At 41.9% G+C, this 20680-nt stretch overlaps 1 protein-coding gene across 1 annotated transcript; it reads right to left on the minus strand.

The window, feature by feature from the left end:
- Positions 1-16198: 16198 nt before the first annotated feature.
- Positions 16199-17731, minus strand: LOC149468236 (zinc finger BED domain-containing protein 5-like). The gene has a single exon (XM_089670520.1). The coding sequence runs from the start codon at positions 17729-17731 to the stop codon at positions 16199-16201; it is 1533 nt and encodes a 510-aa protein (XP_089526646.1).
- Between the last annotated feature and the right edge of the window lie 2949 nt (positions 17732-20680).

Below are 20680 nucleotides of genomic sequence, written 5' to 3' on the forward strand. Positions count from 1 at the left end.
CCTCGGGACTCCACTGTCCATGTGTTAGAATGGCCCAGTCAAAGTCCAGACCTAAATCCAATTGAGAGTCTGTGGCAAGAGTTGAAAATTGCTGTTCACAGACGCTCTCCATCCAATCTGACAGAGCTTGAGCTATTCTGCAAAGAAGAATGGGCAAAAATATCACTCTCTAAAAGCTGGTATAGACACATCCAAAAAGACTTGCAGCTGTAAATGCAGTGAAAGGTGGTTCTACCAAGTATTGACTCAGATATTTATTTGTTAACAATTTTGAAAACCATTTATCATTTTCCTTCCACTTCACAATTATGTGCCACTTTGTGCTGGTCTATCACATAAAATCAAAATAAAATACATTTACGTTTTTGGTTGTAACATGACAAAATGTGGAAAATTTCAAGGTGTATGAATACTTTTTCAAGGCACTGTAGATCTCACTGCACTTTTTTTTGGTTGGACCCACTGTCTATCTAGCAACTTGACCATTCACATGTACCAGAATGTGATTCTTTCCAAAGCCATATACTGCACTCAAAAAACAGTGTCAGGGACAAGGTTCATTGCACAAACTTATTGATACATTGGACATTAATCCTTTTCCAAACACAATTTTACTGAAAAAAAGTAATAACATGAACAATTTGCATTATGATCATGCAGTGTACATACAGATGCCCCCTGTTGGGGAATACATCAATAAAACATACAAAATCGCAACATGTAACAATAAATGAAACTGGGAGCAGTAGAAGACACTGACTAATGAAGCGCCACATTTTCTCATCACCCACTGTGGGTAGCATAACAGGGGAGTCAAAGTGTATTCCATCGGCATCTAGAGACAGTCACTGAAAGACACGTGTGGTAGCAGGATGGTAGCGTAAGTCCATCAAGCAGTGTCTACAGGTAGTTTGGATGCACATTACATGTCGCATCACTCAGTGAGTAGAATATTGTCAGTGAGTGAAACCTTCCCGACAATCGGGATTTAGCCTCTGTCCATGTACTACCTAAGGGGATGGTAAGGAGGGGGTGAGGAAAGAGAGGGAGAGGAAAGCAAGAAGAGAATAAGATGTAGGGAAGAGAGAGAAAAAAAAGGAGGGGGAAGGGGGAGGAGGGGGGGGGGGAAGGAATTAGTAGACAATTAAAATGTGCAACCACTCTGAGTAAAGTTACCTTTTGTGTTATTTGGAAAATTCAAATCCTCTAAACAGTTAGTGTTGGTGGACATAAGGCAGGCTCAGCAATACATATCCCAGTGCCACAGGAACATAGGGCAAGCACATCAGTCACAGTCAGATAGAGTGTGTGCAGTAGGTGTATTCCATGTCTTACCTACATACATAGTGGGTATACAGGCATAGTCTCACACAGAAGGAAGGGTAGATTCTGTCATCAGTGGGTGAAAGGTGTCTGTAGTTTTGAAATGACTCCAACACACCCACGTTTTTCTAAATCTATTGGGAGAGTCCTTTGTTACGTTAATGAGTTCCTGCATTTCCCACACTTTATTTATTCGAGTAAGCCATGAATAGAAGGGACATGTGTAGAACCCCAGTGGATGGGTATGCATTGCTTTGTTGCACTTACCATATGCATTGCAAGTGATTCGGACATGAGCGTATTGGACATGCCAGGAGGGAAATCTGGGTTCATTCGGATAGGTGGAAGCGGACCAGGTGTTGAAGATAAGCCTGATTTTGCACAGACTAAACAGAAGCAGGACAGTGTAGGTCCAATGAGTGGATGTTCTCTGAACGCAGTTGGAGTCTGTGGCCTCACCAACCATGGAGACTTGGCTAGGGGGGTTGTAGAGAAGGCGGCTTCCAGGCTTACCCAAGCCTTCCTTGCGTAATTGGAGGTCCAGTCAACTATTCTCGCCAGGTGGCAAACACAATAGTATTGGCGAATGTCAGGGAGTTCGATTCCTCCCTTACATTTTTACATTGTAAGTTGTTCATAGCTGAGCCAGGGACGCTTATGGCACCATAAGAATGTGGTGCATAATTTCTTGTATGAGCTAAAGAATGAGTTAGGGAGACTGATCGGGACTGCTTGTAGAATGTACAATAACCGAGAAAGCACATTCATTTTGAGAAATGCTGCTCTGCCGGACCAAGAGAATATCGGTTTGTCTCACTTCTGAAGGTCATTCGTTATGTTTCTTAGAAAGGGTAAAAAGCTTCTTAGGTATAATTCTGAAAAGCGAGATGGTAATTGAATCCCTAAGTAGGTAATGGCCTCTGGTTGCCACGTGAAAGGGAAGTTGTCTTATGATTGCCTGACCAACTCCAAGGGTAATGTGACGTCAAGCACGTGTGATTTCTTGAAGTTAATTTTAAAGTTAGAGATGTACTGGAAGGTGTTAAACTCTGGGAGTAGATTGGGGAGGGTGATGTGTGGGTCCGAGAGAAAGAGTAGTATATCCTCGGCAAAAGCCACTAATCTGTGTTGTTTGCCCTATACCATAATGCCTCTAATGTTATCATTCATTCGAATACCTCGTAGGAAGGGCTCCAGCGTGATTATGAATTGAAGGGGGGATAGTGGGCAGTCTGGTCCCATTGTGGATGGGGAAGGCATTTGACAGGAGGCTGTTGATCCTGACCCTGGCTGCAGGTGTGGCATATAGAGACATGATCAAGTTCAGTAAGCGCGAGGGCAGGCCAAGTTTCTTTAAGACCGCTCGCATGTAGTCCCAGGCTAGACTGTCAAATGCCTTCTCCGCATCAAACGAAAGGAAGAAGCCTTGTCGCTTCAAATGCATCAACCAGTGATGTATATTGATTGCCAGTACAGTATTATCTCTCACCTCTCTTCCTGGCAAGAACCCAACCTAATCATTTATGTTAAGTTGGGAAATTGGGTGATAGTTGGTCACCAACGTAGCGTCTTTGTCACCTTTCGGTATAACTGGTATATGAGCTTGGACTGGCCTGGGGTATTGAGTGAATTAAACGCATTCAAGAACGGCTGAGCAAGAATCTCTAGGAAGGTTTTATAGTAAGCTGCCGTAAACCCATAAAAGCCCAGACTTTTGACAGGTTTCATTTAGTCCTATTTTCGGTGTCATTCATTTATTTTTAGCACTTTTACATGTGGCACGGTCTATATACACATTTATAAGGCTCACTAACGTGGAAGTCAGACACTTTTTGAAGACTGCAGCAGCCATAATCACATTCATCTGTGTTCCCTTTTTTATTATTGTTTTTTTTGGTTGCCTGTGGCGCAGAGTTTTCATTGTTATCTGTTCACATAATGCAGCAATACAAAAAAATAACACAAACCTTTTCACCTCAAAGAAACCTATATTACTTCTTTATTCTCTAATGAATTACAAAATAAGTAAGCTTCTGGTTCCTTACTTATATCCTAATACAGTGGTTCCCAACCGTTTTTTCATTTGTGTAACCCTCAGCAGCCTATTTCCAAAAATTGCACCATACTGACACCTCCAGAAACACAAGAGACAGATATACAATCAGTAAAAAAGATAAACAGTGCTCCAGATCAGTCCACCTGTATCTGCCACATAAAACACATGCAAAATAAGTCAATGATTGCACTCCCGGTAGTCATGTGACTATAACAAATAAAGCTTGGCTGGAGGAGCACAGAGATGACCTTATCAGAGAACTGCTGCTCAATCTGTATTGCTTTGGTCCTTTATAGAGCTTGGAAATAGAAAACTAGCTGAACACAGCTGAAGTACAGGTTTCTTTTGGCAGGTATCACACACGAAATTATTTCACCTGTTTACAGGGCCACCTTTATGGCAGTAAGGGCAGTTTTTCTGTAAAAGGTCCGGACATAAATCTGTCAGAATTGCACTGACTCTCCAGAATTTAGATCACCTGTCATTCCGGCACAAAAAGGTTATAGGTGTCCTTTTATGACACAGAGAATAGCTGCGATTCAACGGATCTCAGCTATTCTCTGGTCATTCACAGTTTATGACACTCAGGAGATCATGTCAGCCCTTCTCTGGAGATCTGTGTTCTCCCTTCAGATTCTCCAGCCCAGAGCTGGAGAATCAGAGGGACCGAAAACTAAGCAGAGATAATTTACCTCTGCTTAGTAAACTGATCTTTTACTGTAATCTCGTGAGATTATAGTAAAATGAGCTGTTTTTCAGAGTTTGTAGACCGTTTTCCAGCATTTGGAGACCGTTCTCCCTTCGTTTGGAGAACTGCTTCATAAACTGTGTTCTCCGAGAATGCCGGAGAACTGAGCAGCGATCTATTACCGCTGGTTCACAAACGGACACCATAGTCTGTAGATAAGCAAGGATGGATCCCCTGCAATGGCAATTTTCAGGCTGCACATTTATTTCTATTTCTGTTAGTAATCTGATCTTGTGTTCATCAGAAAGACAGTCTAATAACTCTTTACTCCAACAAGAAATGTTCACTTTTTATTGTCAGGAAGGATTTTTTTTACCTCTTTGCTGCTACAATGAAGATCATAGTAACAGCAAAGTTTTTTTTTATTTCTGAGTTTCTTTGTGTTAGATATTTGCATGTTGGAGTTTTCCAGTATTTACAACTCATAAAACACTGTAAATGAAAATAGTTTCAACATTTAAGGATCAGGATTTGCCATCAGTACAGTGAAAGATGCTTTTTTACTGTTTGTGTAGAACTACCCCCTTAGGAGCTGCTGAAGATTCAGTTCCCTCTATAGTCCTGCACAGCCAGTCAACACACATTTCCTTACAGCCTTTTGTGATTTTATTAAGGGGTTGATAACTTGGATGGAGATGAAGGATGCATGGGATGACCTAGGAACTGTTAAACTGAGGACAACTTCCTGGAACTATGTACAAATACTCAGAAGGGTTTCTCTTTGTTGGAGAGCTATGCAGACTCTCCTGACGTACCACCTCAGACCTCAAATTAAATCTCCTCTTCACCCAGCAGCCTGATGAAATCTCTGGGCTTGGGGACTCAGAATCTTCTACATTGAGATCAGCAATCCCACATGTAAACTAGCCAGGTTTCCCACCAGCATGCCCTCTCGCATTATCTGGCCCAGGGGGTGTGGGATTATTCACTCAGTCCTGTCCTGCAAGCTTATGGGTTGGTGGCTGCCTTCAGGCCTTACTCTGGGCTGGCTCCTTCCCTGCTTCCCACGTTGTCCTCTCTTAGGGGACATTTGAAGTTGGGAGATCCTCTCTTCCAGCTCCTCTGCCTGTAGGTAGACATTTCTCCAGGACCCCCTCCCAGACTCCATATTCCATCCTGCTCACTCCATCTTCCACCCAAACTCTCCTGCTGCTGAGCAGGCTCAGTCACTCTTAAGGGCTGTCCTGATCCCATGTCAAGCCTCCTGCCTGGGAATTAACCAAGATCCCTCAAGAGTACTGATCAGCTCCTCCCTACACCCACCCACTGAGTTCCAGAAACTGCTCCAAGTCTCTAGATCAAATGGAGGTATCAGGGAACTGATATGCAGAGCCTATCAGCCCTGACCCAATTATAACCCCTCTGACTATCTCCCTAGCTGTTACTCAGCCTTCTAATTAAAAAATAATTATCTAGCCCCCCCTGGCTAACTAGGAGGGCACTACATTTGGCTCACCACAAAGTCACTTCAAAGCAGAACCGCACCCATAACAACCTGATAAAATATAATGTTCTTTAGCAAGTTGTATACATTCTACATTAATAATTATGCTACCAAAATTAGTGTGTGCTGTAAATTGCATGCATTGTTCTTGTTTCTTCTTGCCAAAGACTGGCATTTTGTTGACTTTTAGAGCAGCAATAAATTCAGCAGATCAGCCTCTACAAATTCTTCACTGTGCCTAAAAATAGAGAGAAACTGAGCATGTGCAGAGCAGGGAAACACAATGTATTATTGGATTTTAAACAGTATAGGTAGTTATTTTTAATGTTTCACACAGCTATACCTACAAGAGGGGCCAGCCTCCAGTGATCTAACAGGACTTAATTTCCTGACTAAAGTTCCACTTTAATGAAGCAAGGCACAGAATATCAGATATTGAGGAATCCCATCAACAATCCTAAACAAACTCTTGAGAATAAGCAAAATGCATTCAATTCTCCTCTGCAAAAATTGATACTTTAGAAAATGATAGCATTTAACCCCTTGACGCCGATCGCACGCAAATATGTGGCCTCTCGGCATCTGGGCCTTGATGCCGAGCAGCCACATATTTGCGTGCAATTAAAAAATAGATATGTGCTGAGAGCGCGCACCCTGCGTGCTCCCAGCACATATGTCCACTACTCCCAGAAAGGTCCCAATCTCCCCTTTTGATCAGGACCTTTTCCGATCATGTGACCGCCGTGACATCACATGACCATAAAACCCCGCCCCGCCTCCCGGCTTCTGAAACTCTTAAAGGACTGGGAGGCGCCGGTGCCAAGAGGTTAACATTGGTTAAACAAAAAGTTTTGCTGCGCTCACTCTGACTCCTTACCACAAAAAGTGAAAGCTTTTAACTATTCAAATTGTATTTCAGTTCAAATAGTGCACAGGCCAGAAAGGACGTTAATAAATCCAAACCAGCTCTGCTTTATTTTTAAATTCTCATTTTCCTAAAGTCCAAATTTTGGGTGCTTTTAGGAACTACACATGGAGCTACAGTATAACGTATTTTCTTTGCCTAGTGTAATTTCCTGGTCTTCTCTTAATCCGAGCGTAGACACAGTTGTGTACAGCCTACCATACAGCAAGCCATAGAACTGAAAGGCTGTGCACATCCATGCGCTTGTAAACGCTGATGCTTCTTTGCATAGATGTTTACCTGAGCAAGCACGTCTGACATGTTTTATGCAAGTGTACAATCAAAACACACACATTTCTGCGTTAAAAATAGCTGTTTGTATAAGTGGGTACTGCAGCGACCGTCGCCTGGAACCGAACAGAATGTAACCACATGCCTGATGAAGGGGTCCTGTGAAGGGGTTCTGCGAGACTCCGAAACAATGCTTTGCTGTTACTATGTGATCGTTCATTAAAACCTTTGGACCCATATTGGTGCTGGTGACATTCTCCCTGGCATATTTTATGAACACAAAACTTCTGGAAAATATTTTGGATGAGCATGTAAGTAACGGAAGCAATGTATGAGAGATTTTATGGCACAGAACTCTTTGGGGCATAGGAAAGCACCGGGATATTATGCTAGGCATAGAAAATGCATGGAAATTACCCATGTGCATGGACCTTAGTTTTCATGTTCTCTTACTTTTTTGAGACTTTTTAGTCTCTGGCAAAGCTCTGAGGTTTTCCTTAAGGATTCGTATACAGCATAACCACCACTTTTGTCTCCTTCTCATACCAAGCTTCTTAGACGACCAGGATAAGTCTATGGTTTATCTCAGATAAAGTTCAGTAACTTCATTGGCAAAAACCTCTACCTCTAAGCCACAGTGGGGGAAAAGTTATCTGCCAGACAGGGGCGGACTGACCATTTGGAAACTCGGGCGCTGCCCGAGGGCCCGGGGTCAGTAGGGGGCCCCATGAGATGCCCCTGGTACCTTTTTCATAGGCTTTTTTGAGTTTGGGAAAGGACACAGGGGCCCCATGATCCCTTATTGCCCGGGGGCCCCATGAGTTATCAGTCCGCCCCTGCTGCCAGGCCAGGCGTAAAAGCAAGTAATTAGGCTCACACCTGGAAGTGGGAGTGTAAAGAACACATCTGTTTAAAGGACCTGATCTCTTGGACAGAAAAGAAGCTTAGTTCTCTTAGCGCAACATTTGTCCATCTGTGGTTGCATTTACAATTACATTTTAGATCAAAAAAGGAGTTTATTCTGTATTGCAAGTTTTATTAAGGAGAATTACCATTTCCCTACAGTTCTGGGTAAAGCTTGTTGTGTATCTAAAACAAAAATATAATAATTTATATTGCAGCTTGCCAGTCTTTAGATGTGGTGGTTGCATTTATTTCCTTTTCTTTTCATCTAGAAATTCTGTAAAAAAACACAAACTTTTGGTCCATTTTTGGCTATGTTCATTTCTTCACTGTATCTTTGGAAGGAGCCATGATTGTCACATAAGCTGGACTTCAAACATGTCTACCTTTGTTAATTCCCATTACATGGTGGATTCATTGGACTAAATTTAAGGATGTTTGTGCTTTCTGTTCAGCTCAAAAGACGTACCAAGGACACTGAATTCCTGGCAAGGTCAACAGGTATGTTCTATAATTGTCAACAACAGCAAACCACAAGTGGCATTTCATCCAGTTCTATTTCTGAAAGTGCAGTCCAAGGCTAGGGATTGAGTGACAGCACACTGCACTAAAAAAAAAGTACTGCATGTAGTAATTTTTAAGCTCCCTTCACTGCAATGCAGTGGTGTGAAATGGCTTGATAGGGAAAAGGGCTTTTTGCCTTGCCTCGCCAGCCCCAGAACACCTTGTTTGTGCACACTCTTAGATACGCACTAAGCAGATGTTATATTACATATTTGCAAAAGAAAGGCTTATTACCAAAGACTAAAATTAACACCAGACAAGAAGTGTAATGCTGTAAGTCAAATCATAGATCTTCTTTGTGTACTACAGAATGGCCTTATGACGAAGTTTACGGTATAGATGAGATATAATAACTATATCCAATGAAATTATAGAATTAAATTTAGCCTCTCCCCAAATCTATTTTAGTATCATTTCACAACCTGAAAAACATCTATTACCCACTTAATGTAATAGAAACAGATTTTAATTTTATGATTTTTTTGTGGTAATTCGTAAAAGTAATTTATACTGTTGTTGAAGGGAGATTGTAACCACGTTGGATATAGTTTTTTATTTTTTACTGTATGTCCAGAAAGCCAGTGTAGGTGGAATGAAATTTAAATTAGCGGTGGGGAATTAATTTGTGGGTGTGACTTAGTTAGAAACATATGGCAGCGTGCGTTGCCCGTCGAGCCCAACATCCCAAAAAAAACAAATAAACAAACACAAAGACTTATCTTAAAAAACCGTTAATAATGTAAATATAAAAAACTGGTCCACACTCAGTGATTGGTTGCTAGAGGTTACAGCACATCATTACCTCTCACTGATTTGTTGCTAGCGGTTACTGCATTTAGTACAGGGTAGGGTCAGAGATTGCAGGTGTAGTACAGGGGATGGTCAGAAACTGCAAACGTAGTACGGGAGATGGTGAGACACAGTAGATATACTACAGGAGTTGGTTAGAGTCCACAGGCGTAGTACAGGAGATGGTCAGAGACTGCAGGAGTAGTACAGGAGAGGGTCATAGACTGCAGGTGTAGTACAGGAGAGGGTCATAGACTGCAGGCGTAGTCAGGGAGTTGGTCACAGACTGCAGGCATAATACAGGAGTTGTTCAGAGACTGCAGGTATAGTACAAGAGACGGTCATAGACTACAGGCATAGTACAGGAGTTGGATTCAGTACCCCCCCCCCCCACACACACACACACACATACTCAACTCTGTACCCCCTACACACACACACACACACACACACAAACAATTCTGTACCCCCCCCCCACACACACACACAAATAATTATTTACCCCCCCCACACACACACACAATTTACCTCTGCTACACTATTGAGTGGCATCTGGTCGGCCTACAGCCGCTCTGACAGTCGGTGTATCCAGTGTGTCCAAGCTGCCCACTGCCTCCTCACATGCTTCCGGAAGCGATCTGCTGAAGGTGGGCTGGCATGATCACCCTTGGCTGGCCACGCCCCCTCACTAATACTGATCAATCATGTAAACAGGAAAGCACCACCTGACGTCCTGAAGGTGGAGTAGGGGAGGGATCAGTGTGTCTATGATGTGTTACCTGGCGCTGCTGTAGCAACTCTCAGCTGTTCGTGACAGATCAAAATATTCGGAATTCTACTTGGGTCGAGCTCTGAGCGGGACATTGGTCGGATATTCGGGACTGTCCCAGGCATTTTTTGACTGTTGGCGAGTATGGCAGTGAAAGTACCTGAATTTGACTCAGTATCAGCCTCTCGCAGTCCTTGTACAGCAGAACTCAGACTGTGGGAGAAAGAAGCAGCACAAGGAGCGAATCAGTTGTGTTGCAGTGAAAGGGACATGCTCATCCGAGGACCAGATAATAAGAAATACAAATATATTGGCAGTTAAAACAGAGCCAATATACTGTTTGCACATGCTCAAAAAAATTAAAGCAACACTTTGAAAACACATCAGAGCTCAATGGGGTAAAATCTCATGCTGGATATCTATACTGATATGGACTGGGTAATAAGTTAGGAATGTAAAGATGCCCCATCGTTTGATGGAAATGAAAATTATCAACCTACAGAGGACTGAATTCAAAGACAACCCAAAAATCAAAGTGAAAAAATGATGCAGCAGGCTAAAACATTTTGCTGAAATTTCATTGCAGCAACTCAAAGTGGTACTCAGTAGTTTGTATGGCCCCCATGTGCTTGTATGCATGCCTGACAACATCGGGGCATACTCCTAATGAGATGAAGGATGGCGTCCTAGGGTATTTCCTCCCAGATCTGGACCAGGGCATCACTGAGCTCCTGGACAGTCTGAGGTGCAATCTGGCGGCATTGGATAGACTGAAACATGATATCCCAGAGGTGTTCTATTGGATTTTTGTTAGGCGAGCGTGGGGGCCATTCAATGGTATCAATTCCTTCATCCTCCAACTACTGCCTGCATACTCTCACCACATGAGACCGGGCATTGTCATACACCAGGAGGAACCCAGGACCCACTGCACCAGTGTAAGGTCTGACAATGGATCCAAGGATTTCATCCAGATGCCTAATGGCAGTCATGGTGCCATTGTCTAGCCTGTAGATGTCTGTGCGTCTCTCCAAGGATATGCCTCCCCAGACCATCACTGACCCACCACCAAAACAGTCATGCTGAATGATGTTACAGGCAGCATAACATTCTCCATGGCTTCTCCAGACCCTTTCACGTCTGTCACATGTGCTCAGGGTGAACCTGCTGAGAAAATCACATGGTGCCAGTGGCAGACCTGCCAATTCTGGTGTTCAATGGCAAATGTCAATCGAGCTCTATGGTGCCATGCAGTGAGCACAGGGCCCACTAGAGGATATTGGACCCTCAGGCCACCCTCATGAAGTCTGTTTCTGATTGTTTGGTCAGAGATATTCACACCAGTGGCCTGCTGGAGGTCATTTTGTAGGGCTCTGGCAGTGCTTATCCTGTTCCTCCTTGCACAAAGGAGCAGATACCGGTCCTGCTGATGGGTTAAGGACCTTCTACAGCCCTGTCCAGCTCTCCTAGAGTAACTGTCTGTCTCCTGGAATCTCCTCCATGCTCTTGAGATTGTGTTGGGAGACACAGCAAACCTTCTGGCAATGGTACGTATTGATGTGCCATCCTGGAGGAGGTAGACTGTCTTTGCAACCTCTGTAGGGTCCAGGTATCGCCTCATGCTACCAGTAGTGACACTGACCCTAACCAATGCAAAACTAGTGAAAAACAGTCAGAAAAGATGAGTAAAGAAAAAAATGTCAGTGGACTCCACCGGTAAAACCATTCCTGTTTTGGGGGTCATAACATTGTTGCCCATCTAGTGCACCTGTTGTTAATTTCATTATCACCACAGCAGCTGAAACTGATTAACAACCCCCTCTGCTACTTAACTGACCAGATCAATATCCCAGGAGTTTAATTGACTTGATGCTATACTCTGATTAAAAAGTGTTTCTTTAATTTTTTCAAGCAGTGTATTTCATCTGTCTATTTAGTTTTATTTGCCTTTAACAAAGAAAAGTTCAGCTTTAATGAAAAAAAAACATACTAGTAAATTTATCAATGCTTGACTGGGCAACTCGCCCAATACAATGATATAATAATATTAATATAATAATTAATTTATATTTGTTCAACTGAAATTGAGTAGTTGTTCTTGAACTTTAGCTAGGTCTCAAGTAGGCGTACAATCATACGGCTTCAATGGAGGACCTGTGTGTTAAACATTCTAGCTCAGCAATGGGCAAACTACGGCCCGGCGGACCTTTTAATCCAACCCGCGGAGCTAGGCTCCTCTCACAGTCCGCCCTGACGACCGGTGTAGCATGAAAATCTGTCTCCTATGAGGATCTGTCCCCCTCGACGTATCTGCGCATGTGCCGGAGATCGCCGATCGGCTGCTAATGCCTGAAACTGGCACATGCGCAGATACGTCGAGGGGGACAAATCCTCATAGGAGATAGATTTTCATGCTACACCAGAACGGCGCGGGAACACGGCGAGAGGAACGCGTGGAGCAAAGGTAAGTGAATTGACACAGGGGGGACTTGGGGACTTAATATGGGGGATGAATTAATATGGGAGATGAATTACTATATGGGGGATGAATTACTATATGGGGGATGAATTACTATAGGGGGGATGAATTACTATAGGGGGGATGAATTACTATATGGGGGGATGAAATACTATAGGGGGGATGAATTACTATAGGGGGGATGAATTACTATATGGGGGATGAATTACTATGGGGGATGAATTACTATGGGGGATGAATTACTATATGGGGGATGAATTACTATGGGGGATGAATTACTATATGGGGGATTAATTACTATGCTTACTATGGGGGAATATTACTATACTTACTATGGATGACACATACACATCATTCATCTACTCTTGGTCCGGCCCCCGGGTCCAATATATGAACTCATTGCGGCCCTCAAGTCAAAAAGTTTGCCCACCCCTGTTCTAGCTGATAGTAAACGTACAGTTTCTATTTGCAGCAGTGTACATGTCATTTTAGTTTACGATGGGCTTTTTACAAATTTTATGCACGTTTTCAAACAGGGTAATTGGCTTATATTTTAGAGAAAACATGGATGAAGCTAATGAGTGAACTCTTTTCATCTTCTGGCATCCAGCTTTGAAAAATCTTGATACTTCTAGAAAACATTTTGTATTCTTTAATTTAAACTGCTGCTGGTGAGCTTACATACTGCATAAACACAATTGAGCTTAATGAATGCTAAAAAAAGCTCAGTGCCTCTCGCGAGCTTGTCTGCAGTATGTCATTTGTTCAGAACCAATTATTTGGTAATAGCTTTAGCTGGGAGTATGTGATAACTTCATGCAAAACAAGGTAGATTTCATTGAGTGATTTTACGTAATCATATTAAATAGATATTTCCATAATAATACCCAATAAAAAGAAATTGTATGAAAATGAGTAAGAAGATTGTTTTAATCCCAATAATTTTACAACCAACTACTCTATACAGTAAAACAAAAGTTTCAGTTATGTACAATAAGTGGATTTCGTAGTGTTCTGCATGCTATAATTATGGGATTAGAATTTCTGCTTGCTCTAAGTATTTTTATAATAGCATTTGTTGCCTGATTAATGTAACATTCTTATATCTCAATTAAGATTTCTTATCTGTGTTTTCCTAAACTCATTTTAAAAAGAAACTATAAAAATGTATTCAGGATTTTTTTTAATTTAGCAACACTGAATTAAATCAGAAATAATATATAAAATGTGTGTTGCATTAACACAGCTTACTCAAGTACCAAAGCTCACCAAAAAGGTGCATGTACAATTTTTAGTAGCACAGTGCATTGTGGTGCGCTGCAACACAGGTCCTTTGGGATAGGTGCATTGAGGTGCCATTCAGCACTGCGGTGCACCAACCTGCATTATGTGTGTTGCTGTGTTTTGTGGTACCACACGCAACATACGTTGCCACATGTTGTAGTAAGCATACACTGTAACATGCACCTGACTAGTGTTGAATTGATGTCCTCAAACTCTAGCAAATGACTGCTAGGCCATACTCCCGAAAACTCAGCTCTCCACCTCTTATTTATGCAAAAAAAAGGAGACTGAACCATAAGTGGAGTAAAATGGCCTTTGCAGCCTTTTTATTAACAATTCAACTTAAATTAACACAAAACATTCCTTAAAACAGAAACAGATAACCGATAAGCCTGTTAGTATTGGAAGACACAAAGACACATACCATTATTCCCTGTGGAACCTTAACCATAATATGCCTCCAGGCACAACACACTGGCTCAGAGACAAAACACGCAATCTGCTGTGCACTACCTCCATATTGCAGTTAAACCTGGAATGCACCCAAGGACACCATACCACCTACTGGTCACGACCATTCTATTAGCCTAAAATTTTGCCGCCTCCAAGGACCAACAATTGCCCAGCTGCCATGACATACATTGAAACCAGAAATTCATCAGAATCAGAACACAGGAAAGGTGTTTGGGAAGTTTCATCCTCCATCCGTCACTCTACACTATAAGCTCATGACCCTGCACCACTCCCTAAGATGCCCAAGACCCCACCCAGCCCCACGCCACCCCCAGTCAGGTAAGCCTGTATCTTCTAAACACTACCAGCCTGTCATTAACGCTTTTTTTTTTAACTTCCCTTTTCACCCTGTCATGTCTGCCCTTTACATTGTAAAGCGTTCCACAAACTGTTGCCGCTATATAAATCCTGTATAATAATAATACACTATCTTTTTTTTTCATTGCCTTATGTTACAACACAACTCTGTGAATCCAATATAGCAAATAAAAAAATATGACATCTACAATTGCTACACAAACAATATTGTAAAGTTAAATTCAAAGTTAAAGTCCTAAACAGAGAAGTGTTAATTGCCATAATTCATTCACATAAATCAAACATATCATGTCACTGTTCTTTGTTTTTTTTTGTAATCCTCAAAGTATTTATTCCTGCAGTACTGTTGTGTAGTCACATTATCTTTCCCCAATCTTTGACATCTGCAAGGAAAGATCTTTGGGAGGTACTTCTATTACTCTGTTGATGTATGCTCTCTACAGTGTGAGATAAGAGTTTAGTGTCCAGCAAGCATATAAACACACTAAAAAGGCACTTGAGATTAACAAGTAATCTCCAAGGAACAGGGACCACCTAACCCTCTTGTATTGAACTGTATTGTTGCTGTATTGTCTCCCTTTATATTGTAAAGCACTGAGCAAACAGTTGGCGCTATATAAATCCTGTATAATAATAATAATAATAATAATAATAAAAACAAGGGATCATAATGTCTATAACGTTCATAAGTCCATAGAAATTAGTACATGATAAATAGTGCACCAGTGGCTGCCATCCTCAGAGTCTGGCCATCTCTGTGTGGAAAGAATAAAAAGAGAAAAAGAAGGTGCCACCTAAGTGCAGTAGTAGATAAGTGCCACCAGGGGCGGACTGACCATTTGGAAACTCGGGCACTGCTGAGGGCCCGGGGTCAGTAGGGGGCCCCATGAGATGCCCCTGGTACCTTTTTCATAGGCTTTTTTGAGTTTGGGCAAGGACACAGGGGCCCCATGATCCCCTATTGCTCGGGGGCCCCATGAGGTGTCAATCCACCCCTGAGTGCCACCTAAGTGCAGTTTTAGATACGTGCCACCTTAGTGCAGTATTAGATAAGCCTGTTTCTTCTTTGTATATATAAACTTACATCGGTTTGTTACCCCCCCTACTGTTTTATACATAAATTAGTCAGCAATTTATCCGTAGGCCTGTAGAAGGAGCTAGAGGCTCAGAGCATTAAGCCTGTTGCTTTTCCGGTCCTCCTTCCCTTACACTGATGTCACATCCACCCATTCAATCCTCCCTGGTTGGCGTCAATGTCCTGGTCTCCACAAGATGTCCATTTCCATTCTACATCTCCGCAGCTGTTAGAATCCTGGCTGGCGGTAACTGCTGGATGGAGAGGAGCAGCCAATGCTGTATATTAACATGATGAGTGTTTTCCTACTTCACGTCTTGTGAGTGTTTTTAACCGTTTGTGAATAAACTAGCTTATCTAATACTGCACTTAGGTGGTGCCTCCCTTTTCTCTTTTTATTTCTACAGTGTGAGTCTGTGCCTGGCTAGTCCTGATTGGTGTTGTGCCACACACTCAGAAGAGCAATTAAAATTAAATTATAATTATCAAAAACTGATTTATAGCTCCCTATAGATCAGTGTTTTTCAACCTTTTTTGTGCAAAGGCACACTTTTTTCATGAAAAAAATCACGAGGCACACCACCATTAGAAAATGTTAAAAAAAATTACCTCTGTGCCTATATTGACTATATATAAAGTAATTCTCTTGAATAGGAATCAAACACAAAGAAATTATTTTATAATTACTTTATTATGAAATAAAGTATTTTATAATTGTTCATATTTCTGTTTACTTACTCAGTGCAAAACCTGGGCCTGTTTGGCTGAACACAAAGCTGATATTCTGGCAGGAATCGAAGAAAGACACACACGTAGCTCTTCGTCAACAGCTCTCAGTCTCTCTCTGTCTTTAGTTTTTATAGCAATCAGGCTTGAAAAGCTCATCTCACACAGATATGTAGTGGAAAATGGGAGTAATGTCAAAATAGCTTTGTTTGCCACAACGGGGAACTCCTTGGCAGTATCCAACCAAAAACTGTCCAAAGGTAGATCAGCAAATCTTAGCTTGAAACCACGATTTTGTCTCAGTTCAGTTAGTTCCTCCTGCTCCTGTAAAGTCATGTCCTTTCCACCAACTGATGCTGAGCTATAAGGGTCCCTAACCCAGTCAAGGCATTCAGTGGAGACTGAAGAGAAATAAAATGACAACTTCTCCTTGAGAGTTTTTAAATGTTTAACTATTATCTCATCCAGTGCAGCAGTGTGAACACCTTGCCATTGCTTGGTGAGTGTGAACATTTCAAGATTGCCACTTTCCACGTGTTGATGCCAGAGTTGCACCTTTGAACGGAATCCATTTATTTTATCTGTACTTGTAAGCAGATTTTCATTTCGGCCTTGCATTCGTGTGTTCAGCTCATTCAGATGATGAAAAATATCTGCCAGGTATGCCAGCCTTGCACACCACTCATCACTTGCAAGCAGCTTTGCGTAATCTGACCTCTCATTTGTCAGAAACACTTTAAGTTCCTCCCACAGCTCATACACACGAACCAAGACCTTGCCACGCGACAACCACTGGACCTCCGTATGAAACAGCAAGGTTTTATGCTTCGCTCCCATTTCCTCACACAAAGCTGCAAACATGCGACTTTTCACGGGTCGTGACTTTACAAAGTTTACCATGCGCACAACATCATCCAACACAGGAACTAGGTCTGCTGGTAAAGTCTTGGCTACGAGGGCCTCATGGTGTAAAAAACAATGCATAACAATCACATCTGGATTTCTTTCCTTCACTCTGCTTACAAAGCCTTTGGTGCACCCTACCATGGCTGCAGCTCCATCGGTGCAGATACTTGTGCAGTTTTCCCACTTAAGTCCTCCTTGTTCAAGGTATTCTGATGTGACCCGAAAAATTTCTTTTCCTGTTGTTTTTTCTGGCAATGCCTTGCAAAAAAAGATGTTTTCTCTAATTGCATCACCATCCACAAAACGCACATTGGCCAAGAGTTGAGCATGTCCACTGATATCAGTAGACTCATCAAGTTGCAATGCAAATTTCTCACTGATACGGATCTTTTCCAAAACCACACTTTCTATGTCTGCAGACATGTCATTAATACGTCTGGAGATTGTGTTGTCTGAGAGAGGAACTTTGTCTATTTCCTTAGCTGCTTCAGGTCTGAGCATCTCCTCTACAATAGCTTTGCAGGCGGGAAGTATTAATGTCTCTGCCACAGTGTGCGACTTTTTTGACTTGGCTATAAGTTCAGCAACTTGATAGCTAGCTTTAAGAGCTCTTTCATTTACCTTTGTGGTTTTTCTCATGAAAGTTGCCTATTTCTCCGTGTTTTCACGCAGGTGAACAAAAAAGTCTGCATTCTTGTTTTGAAGCGAAGGGTGTTTTGTTTGGAGATGGCGTTTAAGTTTACTTGGGACCATAGCACTGTTAGATAGCTTTTCACCACACACCACACACAGTGGAGTTGGTTTCTTTGCATCTCCGGTGAAAGTAAATCCAAATGAAATATAGCTTTCGCTATATTGCCTTGTGCTAGAGAATTTCCTTGAGCTAACCATCTTTGCTTTCTTTTGATCCCCACTCATACTTGGGCTCTTATCTGGCTCCGAATTTTGTTCAGAGTCCAGTTCTTTCCTTTTCAAAAATTTGTCCATCACTGCAGTATCTGTTCCTGTCTCACTGTCACTCAGTACTTACTGCGCTTGTCTCCTCCAGATAGCCGCTGTCCGTCACACTCAGCACTCCATCCAGATCCATCAGTCAGCGCTCTTCTGCTCCTGTCTCCTCCAGATCCATCACTCAGCGCTCTTCTGTGCTGCGTCCGCGATAATCCTCCAGAGTCCAGATCCTTCGGTGCTCTTCTGCCCATCGGCGATCTACTGCGATGTCTTCTCCTGTCAGTGTAACAGTGACACCGGAGCTATTTATAGTCCGTAACATGCGCTTCGGCTCACAAATAGACCAATCATTAGATTCTAATGATTGGTCTATTTGTGAGCCGAGGCCACATGTTACGGATGAAATTGGAATTGTTCCCGCGGCACACCAGACAATATCTCAAGGCACACTAGTGTGCCGCGGCACAGTGGTTGAAAAACGCTGCTATAGATCTTTATTGATCATCAAATATGTATTTATTGTGCTTTAATTTTGTGCAGATTCAAAGATGATTGACACTAGCTTTCATTTTGCTCAGATGGCATCTGCACCAAAGGGTCTTTTTTTTACTTTACAGCAATTAGCAATTACATTTCATATATTTAATACAGATTTATACTAAAGCTACATTTTTTGTGAGTTTTTTAGTGAATGTAATCAATCAGTGTGCTATATCCATCCCCCATAGTGTTCAACAATAGGAGGACATAGAGGAGGAGGGATTGAGGGGCGTGTCATTTAACACTGTGTAGACACCCACATGTATGACTCTATAGTCATGTGAGCTGCACAGACAAGCTAAATGGTTAGCACTTCCGCCTGGCAGTACTGGGGTCGTTGGTTCGAATCCCAGCCACGGCACCCCCTGCCTGGAGTTTGCATGTTCTCCCTGTGCCTGCGTGGATTTGCTCTGGGTACTCTGGTTTCCTCCCACACTCCAAAGACATGCTGGTAGGTTAATTGAATCCTGTCTAAATTGGCCCTAGTATGTGTATGTATGAATGTAAGTTAGGAACCTTAGGTTGTACACCCCTTGAGGGTTAGAGATGGATGTGAATGTACAATATATATGTAAAGCACTGCGTAAATTGACGGTGCTATACAAGTACCTGAAATAAATAAGAAGAAAGGAGAAAATGAAGAGCACAGAAGGGAACTTAAGTTTAGATTGTTCAGTAGAGGACACCAGCTGCTCTACTCAATCTCAGCTGGCAATCGGGACACAGAGAAGATGGGAGGGACAACTGAAGACAGGATAAACCAGGTACACAAAACAAATGCTTTAGTGGCTTTGTGAGCATGTACAATCTGTTATATCGCATGTAATGAGAGTTTTTCATAGTGTGAGTTTAATGATATTCTAATGTTATCAAAAATGAAATTTGCTTTTCAATCTGCAGTACTGTATATTTCTGTAAAACTCAATGCAATATGGCAACCATGAGGCATTTTGTATACCATCACATCATTTCCTACTTGTGTGATTGGCTCAATGATTTTCCAGAAGTCTGCACTAAGATACAATTCAGATTTAAGGCATCCTCTGCAACAGAAATTCTATTTTTTTCTGTGAGATTCTCCCTGAGGGTTAAATACTTCTAAAAGCAATGCAGATATTGCATTCTTTCTCATCAGAACACCGACAGTGCACCAGATGATGATAATGAACCAGCTCTGACACATCCAGTAGTGTTGAAGCTTCACCAGACCAAAACTACCTGACACTTGGACAGAGCAGAAGTAATGAAAGCTGCTCTAGGTGGGTGCCTACTTATATATGTTATACCAGTCAGCATCTAGTATAATGAGCAAGGATCATTATAAAAAGAAAAAGAAGTACTGTTTTATGCATTTATAATTAAAAGAGGTGTCCAACATAATTTTTAAAGCAATATCTGGTGCACATTATAATAATAAAATAAATTTGTGTGTACATATTTATAAAAAAAGTCTATTTCTATACCTAATAGAAAGATATTTGTGACAGAGAGGTACATTAAAAAAAACTCAGGTCTGGATACCTTTATAAATATGAGTTCTTTGTTCAAGAACGTATACAGTGCTGAATTGGAATATTTTGTCATTGTACAGCTACCATGTTATTCTTGGACATATTCTATAAAGTCAGCCCTTTCAGTCTACAAAGCCCTTGAAATGAAGGATTAATAATTCAATAAGTGATTGATTTTAAATGTCTTGGCTTACTTTGCAAGGCAGTATGGCATCCATACTCAGTGAAAACTGACAACATGCTGACTTTTTTTAACTAAAAGCATAAAACCTTTTTATTTTTTATGTTTTTTGTAGGCAGGTGCTTAGCTAAGAATGGGGAGTGAGAGAAACACTGGCTGCAGCTGCTCTTTGTAGCTGCTGCCCTGTGGTGCTGAACTGGTTAAGAGCTATATCAGTAGTAGGAGGGAGCTGCTGAGCAGGAAGAGTTCAATAGAATCTGGAAGCACTGCACAGCGGGAATTTAGACCAGAGGAGAGAAACTCTACTGTAATCAAGAGCTTTTGAACTTCATTTCCCAGAGAGATTGTCAGGAGGTGGGGAAAGAGCTGCATTCTTGTCAGGCTGTGCAGGCCACAGCTTCCTCT

The sequence above is a fragment of the Staurois parvus genome, unplaced genomic scaffold (genome assembly GCF_062004578.1).
Source record: "Staurois parvus isolate SC_StPar_1 unplaced genomic scaffold, SC_StPar_1.0 ptg000090l, whole genome shotgun sequence".
In the NCBI taxonomy this organism is placed as follows: domain Eukaryota; kingdom Metazoa; phylum Chordata; class Amphibia; order Anura; family Ranidae; genus Staurois; species Staurois parvus.